The 9687-nt window shown below is 38.8% G+C and overlaps 1 protein-coding gene across 1 annotated transcript; it reads left to right on the forward strand.

Moving 5' to 3' along the window:
* The first annotated feature begins 3402 nt into the window (after positions 1-3402).
* LOC128699255 (pupal cuticle protein Edg-84A-like) lies at positions 3403-9284 on the forward strand. Its single transcript, XM_053791854.2, has 3 exons — positions 3403-3651; positions 8305-8421; positions 8641-9284. Exons 1-3 carry the CDS (start codon positions 3403-3405, stop codon positions 9007-9009), a joined length of 735 nt encoding a protein of 244 aa, XP_053647829.2. The 3' UTR covers positions 9010-9284.
* The last annotated feature ends 403 nt before the right edge of the window (positions 9285-9687 follow it).

Raw genomic sequence — 9687 nt, forward strand, 5'->3', positions numbered from 1 at the left:
CATAATAATTCCCAAACAGCTAATAATGAATATAAATAATTTTTTTTGTTTTGAGGTGGTCCGCAGCTACACCTACCAAGTGAATCTAAATTAATACCTGTCTAACTTTATAGTGCAAATTAGAGGGGAGGGGAAGGGGGCAGGGAAACGTGTTTCATTTCACAGAATTTCCCACAGGATGAAAGTATATTTAGGACCTTCCACCTACGTCCCCCCCCCTCTCTCTCTCTCTTCACCCTCACACCCATACACACACACACAATCATCTTTGTGGAGATGGACGTACACACAGCGGATGGTAGAATACACACACATGCTTGTCGGCCTAAAGCTACATGTGATGCTTGCATTTTTTCCTGTATCCCCTCCTGGCACTGCTGAAATATGTCTCCAACTGAGGAAACATCCTCTCCTCAGTATATTCTTTCACTCTTTTATATATTATTTTTACTGTCCACAACTATATATTTTATAGATTCCGATGATGATAAAATGAATAAATTTTAATAACCTGACCCAAGAAGACAGTTTTTCCTATTACCTTATATAAATGTCGATATATATATATATATATATATATATATATATATATATATATATATATATATATATATATATATATATATATATATATTTTTATTATCACACTGGCCGATTCCCACCAAGGCAGGGTGGCCCGAAAAAGAAAAACTTTCACCATCATTCACTCCATCACTGTCTTGCCAGAAGGGTGCTTTACACTACAGTTTTTAAACTGCAACATTAACACCCCTCCTTCTCTCCTCTTTTTCTGTCTCATAAACACGCTAGATAACAGGGATATCTTGCTACTCCTACTTACACTTTGGGCACACTTCACAGACACGCACATGCATATATATATACATACATCTAGGTTTTTCTCCTTTTTCTAAATAGCTCTTGTTCTTCTTTATTCCTTCTATTATTGTCCATGGGGAAGTGGAAAAGAATCTTTCCTCCGTAAGCCATGCGTGTCGTATGAGGCGACTAAAATGCCGGGAGCAATGGGCTAGTAACCCCTTCTCCTGTATACATTTACTAAAAAAGAGAAGAAGAAAAACTTTAATATATATATATATATATATATATATATATATATATATATATATATATATATATATATATATATATATATATATATATATATAGACATGTCGTGCCGAATAGGCAGAACTTCCGATCTTGGCTTAAATAGCAACATTCATATTGCCATATAGGACAAGTGAAAATTTGTGTATGCAATAATTTCGCAAAAATCATTCTGAACCTAACGAAAAAAATATGTTTCATTGTGTTTGTTTAGTATTAAATTAATGTAAACAAATCTAAAATATATTAAGTTGGGTTAGGCTAAAATAAATTGAGCTTGTTATAAGGTTAGTTTAGTTTTCTAAGATTCTTTTGGAGCAAAATTATAAATTTTTACATCAACATTAATGAAAAAAATATATTTTTAAACGTACAAGAGAAAATTTCAGAAAGGACTTAATTTTAAATGAGTTCTTGCTAATTGACCAGTTTTACATATTCGGCACGACATTTTATATATATATATATATATATATATATATATATATATATATATATACACACACACACATACTTATATGCAATTATGGTTAAAAGCATCTACTTAAAGTCTACTGATAATGATACTACCGCTGCTACTGCCTGTGATTATTTTTTTCATAGTTACAGAAGCAGGGCATTGCTCACTGTGTGTTATTTTGAATATAAACCTTTTTCCAGGATGAGATCCACAACAGTCGACTAACACTCAGATAGTAACTTATCGCTAAGGTGAACGGAAGCAGCAGGTGTAAGGAGACTTGACGTTAGGTCTTGTCTTGCCTGAGAAAAACTCGGGACATTTTGGTCGTGTGTGAACGCTTTGGCCAAAAGCCTACAAATGTTTATTAATGTCTCTTCGAAAGTAGAAGCAAGCGTGAGCAAAAACGCGATTCTATGCTTCTTACTATGCATGAACAACTTTATGTATCCGTGTGTGCATGCGCGACAGCACTCCATTGTGGTATTAAAAGCACACGCATATAATTTATGATATTCTTGTGTGGATGTATGTGTGGGTGCCAGCAGAAGCAGACAAGTTTAAATGCTTGCTCGCATGCTGGCCTGTAACCACTGGCGCCTCCAACTGTCACGTATTAGAGCAGGTCATGTATGTGTGAGGTGTGGCATGTGTACTTACCTAGTTTAACTTACAGTGGTCGACTCACTGCTCTTAACCTGTATCGAGCGGCTTTATGCCCGGCATCCACTGAATTTATTCTACTGAATACCCTGAGAGATTAGAGACATTTCCTAGTTTTGTGTTTTACCTTCATTTTACCTGTTTTCTGTATTCCCTGTTTCCTCTTCTCGCATCTCAAACAGCCGGTCTCTACCCACTTTACCTAATTCCCAGATTATTTTGCTTGTCATGATTATCAGAGTATATTATCCAGGTGTTTTCCTTTTCTGATTTTTGTTGTGTGTCTTACGACTCTTCTCTAAACTACTGTCCATCTGTTCCGGTATGTATCTCGTTGTGAACCTCTGAATTCCCTCTAGATTCTTTGTGCCTGATATGGTGTGAGTTCCATGATGGTGCTGCATACTCCAAGATGGCTTAGCGTTATGTATAATGTTCTAAATTTTTCTTCGTTAATGTTGCTCAAATCAGTTCTGAGGTTAGCTAGTTTTATCATATCCTTAAGTTATACGATCGATGTGCATTTCTGATGATAAACTTGTGTTGCTTTGCTCTTACATCTATCCCCATGTCCACTATCAGCAGCATCAACACGAATGAGGCAAGAGGGACAGAAGCAGCAGTTGAGGCAGCATCAACATGAAAGAAAGGCAGGATAAAAAAAACAGATGACGCAACATCAACACGAAAGAAAGGCTGGAGAAAAACAGTGGTTGCAGTATCAACCACAACAGACAGGCAGACAGACAGAAGAAACATTTGTCGCAGCATCAACAATGACAGGGAGGCAGAGGGACAGATGAAACACCTGACACAGCATCAACACGAATAAAAGGTGGCGAGACGAAAAAAAATAAAAAAGTTTATACACCATCAACAAGAATGGGCAAGCTTAGGTTAACCTGTCGTACATCGGTACACAATTTCCTTTAAATAATAGTGATGGGAAATACAGTCAAGTGACACGCATTCAAATAAATGACTAGTTTTAAATACCATGCAACAAACTGGACCATCTTGTGAGCTGTACCATAACTAACTGGACGAACTCTTAACACTGCAAATAAACGATCAGAATCTAACTGTTAAAATATGACAGACATACTTAGTATCCACCGATGGCTGGAAGAAAGTGTGTCACGGGCTAGTGACAGGGAAGGAATGACCATATGTTCCTAACCACTGTTTCTGCTCCCGGTTCTAAGGCCACATCTGTCATTACACCTGACACCACAGCTAACCCCACACCTGCTGCTGAAGTATCCACTCGTCGACTCCACTTTCGGGACTGCAGTGAGGTATATAAAGGAGCCTCCTACCTGATGGTTCATCATTCACTTGCAGACAGAGCAAGCGTCAACACACTTAACAGGCACTGCGGGGACTCTTCACTAATATTCCTCGACATGATCATCAAGGTAGGCACTCAAGACACTCATCACCATACCACCTGCACCTCCCTGTCATTTTTCAATATTTCTATTATTCATGTAACCTCCCTTCAATACCTAACCATTTTTTTCTCAAAATTGATCTGATTCCTCAACATCAAACCAATATTCCTCAACATTTAAATAAGATTCCTCAGTATTTAACCACCTTCCCTAAACACCCAACAAAAACTGCTCAATACCTAATTATCTTTCTTCAACATCTGAACAAGATTCCTCAACATCCAACTAAGACTTTTCAACATTTAATCAAATTTCTTCAATACCTAACAAATTTTTCTCAACACTTAAACCAATTCCCTTAAAATATAACTAAAATTCTTCAACATCTAACCAAGATCCTTCAACATCTAACCAAGATCCTTCAACATCTAACCAAGATCCTTCAACATCTAACCAAGATCCTTCAACATCTAACCAAGATCCTTCAACATCTAACCAAGATCCTTCAACATCCAACCAAGATCCTTCAACATCTAACCAAGATCCTTCAACATCTAACCAAGATCCTTCAACATCCAACCAAGATCCTTCAACATCCAACCAAGATCCTTCAACATCTAACCAAGATCCTTCAACATCTAACCAAGATTCTTCAACATCTAACCAAGATCCTTCAACATCTAACCAAGATCCTTCAACATCTCACCAAGATTCTTCAACATCTAACCAAGATCCTTCAACATCCAACCAAGATCCTTCAACATCTAACCAAGATCCTTCAACATCCAACCAAGATCCTTCAACATCCAACCAAGATCCTTCAACATCTAACGAAGATTCTTCAACATCTAACCAAGGTCCTTCAACATCTAACAAGATCCTTCAACATCCAACCAAGATCCTTCAACATCTAACGAAGATTCTTCAACATCTAACCAAGGTCCTTCAACATCTAACAAGATCCTTCAACATCTAACAAGATCCTTCAACATCTAACCACTTTCCCTCAATCTTAAACCCGTTTTCCTCGACATACAAAGAAGATTCCTCAATATATAACCACATACCCTCAACATCTGACAGCTATTCCTAACATTTCATTACCGTTCCTCAACAGTCACAAAGATAAGACAACATAGATTTTCACAAAGATCTGAAGTGAACATGGGAGAGAAAATACTAGTCTATTTTTCATAGTGTTTTGTTATAAATTATTCACAACAAAATGAAATATGATAATTGTTCATTCATAACAGGCTTCCATTACTGAAATATTTAAAATTTACTGAAATGTACGAGTATTAAAAAACTTCAGCAAATAATTTAATTTATTCAAAGAAATAATACAGCAGCACAAGTATAAACTAACGCATTAAAATACAGTAAATATTTTAAGATTAAACTAAAACGTACTCTTACTGTATATATTATCTAATACAATGTGGCTGAAATATACAGTATATCTGAACGTATGTATGCTTGCATATGTATACATGCATGTATGCATGCTTGTTTGTGTGTGTGTATTATGTATGCTGAATATGTACGTAAAGAGCATGCATATATAACAAGAAGCAGTGTGTGTTTTCGGGATAAAAACTGTGATATATTAATATTCTAGAGGCACAAATTTAAAAAACAAAAAGTCAGGGAAGTGTGAGCTTAGGTTTCAATAACACGTAATTAATAGTGATATTAACAGTACATAATAATTATAACGATATTAACATTTACCAAGAACACTTGAATACCACTGTAGGATGACGATGTACGTGAAGGGTCTCTTGATCCACGGAAATTAGAACTGCCCTCCCTTTCCTCGAATCAAGCCTAATTACCTGCCATTCCCAAGGCATTGTATGACACAGGATTTAACACTTCACGAAAATTATTATACTGTGGCTACCGTCAAGTTCTCGGGGCAAGCTCGGTGATTCAATTTCATCTTCCTCTGAAACTTTGTATATAAATATATATATATATATATATATATATATATATATATATATATATATATATATATATATATATATATTTTCCTCTGAAGATGTGTGTGTAAGCATAAGAAAGAGCTCAGGCTTAATTTCCCATTTTCACAGTGGTATTTTTTTTCATATTTGCAATCATGCGTTTTGTGATTTCTTGCATATATATCTATAAATATCAACTATTAAAATAAAATTACCCAAGGTAATATCAGTAAAATATAAATGAGCCTTGGCTGGTGGTGGGAGAGACCACGGAGATGTGGCCCCCTGAGTGGCTGGTCCAGAAGGTTACTCCTGCGCCAGTGTTCAAATATTTACACGCTCAACAAGGCACATCTTGCTCTAAACTTCATATATTAATTTAATCAATTCAAAACCTTCATGGAAGTAATGTGGAATGGAAACCTAATATGTTTTTTACACTCTGGCAAGATTTTTTTTTTATCTCACGAACACGTAAGATGACTGGAGGTAAATCTTACAAACTTACATTCATTACACCCACGTCACTACTGTCCTGTGAGCTTCTTAATAGTTCTCAATCCTGTGATATTTCCTTTGCAACCTAAGAAGCCTGGTCCAAGACCGGGCCGTGGGGAAGATAATCCCCAAAACCATTAATGGATAACTGCATCACGAACACGGTTACTTGTAGTCCTAACAAATGATACTCTGTGAGGATGCCTTATAAGAAGCCTATTACATGTAAAACATCAGTACCTGGAGGTTATTCCGGGGATCAACGCCCCCGCGGCCCGGTCCATGACCAGGCCTCCCGATGGATCAGGGCCTGATCAACTAGGCTGTTACTGCTGGCCGCACGCAGTCCAACGTACGAGCCACAGCCCGGCTGATCCGGCACTGACTTTAGGTATCTGTCCAGCTCTCTCTTGAAGGCAGCCAGGGGTTTATTAGCAATTCCCCTAATGCTTGATGGGAGGCTGTTGAACAGTCTTGGGCCCCGGACACTTACGGTGTTTTCCCTTAGTGTACCAATGGCGCCCCTACTTTTTATTGGGGGCATTTTGCATCGCCTGCCCAGTCTTTTACTTTCGTAGGGAGTGATTTCTGTGTGCAGATTTGGGACCATTCCTTCCAGGATTTTCCAAGTGTAGATTATGATATATCTCTCCCTCCTGCGTTCCAACGAGTACAAGTCAAGTGCTTCCAAGCGTTCCCAGTAGTTAAGGTGCTTGACAGAACTTATACGTGCAGTAAAGGATCTCTGTACACTCTCTAGATCTGCGATTTCACCTGCTTTGAATGGAGATGTTAATGTACAGCAGTATTCCAGCCTAGAGAGAACAAGTGATTTGAAAAGGATCATCATGGGCTTGGCATCTCTCGTTTTGAAAGTTCTCATTATCCATCCTATCATTTTCTTTGCACGTGCGATCGTGGCACTGTTGTGATCCTTGAAAGTGAGATCCTCAGACATTACTACTCCCAGGTCCCTTACATTATTTTTCCGCTCTATTGTATGGCCGGAGTCAGTAGTATACTCTGTTCTAGTTATTATCTCCTCCAGTTTTCCATAACGGAGTAGTTGGAATTTGTCCTCATTGAACATCATATTGTTTACCGTTGCCCACTGGAAAACTTTGTTTATATCTTCTTGGAGGTTAACCGCGTCCTCAGCAGATGACAGCCTCGTGCAGATCCTAGTATCATCCGCAAAGGATGATACGGTGCTGTGGTGTATATCTCTGTTTATGTCTGATATGAGGATGAGGAATAAGATGGGGGCGAGTACTGTGCCTTGTGGAACAGAGCTCTTCACTATGGCAGCATCCGATTTAACTCTGTTGACCACTACTCTGTGTGTTCGATTTGTGTTCAACACACTGGCCATATCCCACCGAGGCAGGGTGACCTAAAAATATTAAATTTTTCTATTTAAATTTAGTAATATATATACAGGAGAAGGGGTTACTAACCCCTTGCTCCCGGGATTTTAGTCGTCTCTTATGACACGCATGGTTTACGGAGGAGGAATTCTTTTCCACTTCTCCATGGAGACCCGTATATTCACTCACTCTTAAAGACAATTGAAGCAAACTTAATTGCCTATTCTAATATATTTATAATCGTTTTCACCCATTAACATTCTTTCTCGGTAAACAAAATCTAATTTAAATTATGCAGAACTTAATAGTAAATAAGTCACAGGAACCCCCAAAAACATAAGTAAAAATAAATAACATCAGCTATCCTCTACAAAAAAAATACCTATTACATATTCAAGATATGATAATTCAAATATTACAAAGAGTAACATTGACGGTTAAATAATACCACAATATACAGGTAGTTTATACTCTATAATATATCGAGTAGTACTGCTAGTCAACGCCGTTATGGAAATTTGAGGCAGTGTTCCAAATTTGGTAACTATTAGTGAAATACTATACAACATTTTCATTTTCCTCTTCAAAAGATGAAGTATCTTACTTGCAATAAAATTAAGTATAATAAAATGTTAATTTTTGAAGTGTAATTTATATAGTTTTAATTAAAAACAAACCTTTTTAATAACACTAATTTTAAAGGCGAGATGAAATACCAACAAAAGTAAAACCCACCCACTCGCTCTCTCTGTAACATATTTCATTAAGTTTAATACCTCCACATTGTATTTTATATTAAATACTTGAACCTTACTAAAATCACAACTTCCTTTCCCACACAGGCTTACCTGGTGGCCGCAGTGGTGGGCGTGGTGTGTGCTGGGCCCATGCCCAACCCAGTGGACCGCCCCTATTCTCCACCCCCTCCTTCATACCCCCCCGCATACCCACAGGAGGAAGTAAGTTGGCACCTTACAAAAAGACTCCTCGCTCCGTATTTCTCCCAATAAACTGAATATAATCCTGAAACGGATATGAAAAAATATATACACATAGATGTAACTGAACAAGTTTGTTGCACAATGCCTCAATGTGGGTCGAACGACGATCGACTTATTTCTTATACTATCTCCAGGTGAGCTAGTTTGATTCTTATATACTTTTCAATCTTTCTGCAGGAGCCATCTAAGCCATACTCCTTCGAATACGGGGTGAAGGATGGTTACTCCGGCGCCAACTTCGGTCACAACGAGAACTCCGACGGAAAGGCGGTGTCGGGTTCCTACCAGGTGGATCTTCCCGACGGTCGCAAGCAGATTGTATCGTACGTCGCAGATCACCACAACGGCTTCCAGGCCCAAGTCCAGTATGAGGGTGAAGCCCAGTACCCGGAGTCTCCTGTGCACCAGCCAGCCTACCCTGCACCTTCACCATATGCACCGGCACCTTCATACCCATCTCAACTATTTAGAACTAACGAGATCCCGGCACACGAGCCCCTACCCGAAGCAATTGTCGAGGAGAATGTTCCTCTTGAATATAATTAAGTATGCAGTTCCTTACCAACGTATCGCCATGAACCGCAGATACCTGCAATGATTACCTGCTACCTCAGGTTCTATGACTTACATTTGTTTTCATATGTTAAGTAATTCGGCTTACCCCCAGGCCTCGAAAGGGACGGAGGGAGGGTAGTACCCAGCTTTCCATGCCCAAGACGATCACATCCAAGGTGTCAGCCGGGGTCAGTTTAACCCTCTCCCCAGCGTGTTCGCGGGTCGTACTCGCTGTCGTCGCTTTACCGTGTGCCATTTTCGCACTTTTCGCCTCTAATATATTTTATTTGCATAAAATTTTCTTTTATTACACCCTCAACCCTATGAGAAAATTAAAGGGAATTTCCGTTTAGGAATAACGTCTGAAGAAAGCTTAGTCATATGGCGGCTCACTTGCTGGTTTCGTTGATTCTATTAAAGTTGAAGCCATTAGCAACTGCTGCACACAGACCAGAGTGCAGTACCGGATAGAGCCAGTGGTCGGTCCTAATGTGGCCTACCAAAGAATCAACGGTTAGTTCACCTTGGTATCTAGGCTCAAAAACACCACCGTCTCAAGAAGCGCAGTGGTTGCTGGACCCTCACCAGAGGGCCCATGTCATCTGTGTTTTACGTGTTACGGGTTTCCAGGGTACTAACCCCCGCAACATGGCTTTCCTGTTGACCGCT

Source organism: Cherax quadricarinatus, chromosome 61 (assembly GCF_038502225.1).
Source record: "Cherax quadricarinatus isolate ZL_2023a chromosome 61, ASM3850222v1, whole genome shotgun sequence".
NCBI lineage: Eukaryota > Metazoa > Arthropoda > Malacostraca > Decapoda > Parastacidae > Cherax > Cherax quadricarinatus.

What these genes read in the sequence shown, in the direction of transcription:
- LOC128699255 (XM_053791854.2), top strand. Translation starts at nt 3,403, where the DNA reads ATGTTCCTAACCACTGTTTCTGCTCCCGGTTCTAAGGCCACATCTGTC. An exon ending in TCCTCGACATGATCATCAAG is followed by an intron (nt 3,652 to 8,304) that starts GTAGGCACTCAA and finishes TTTCCCACACAG; the next exon opens with GCTTACCTGGTGGCCGCAGT. An exon ending in CCGCATACCCACAGGAGGAA is followed by an intron (nt 8,422 to 8,640) that starts GTAAGTTGGCAC and finishes ATCTTTCTGCAG; the next exon opens with GAGCCATCTAAGCCATACTC.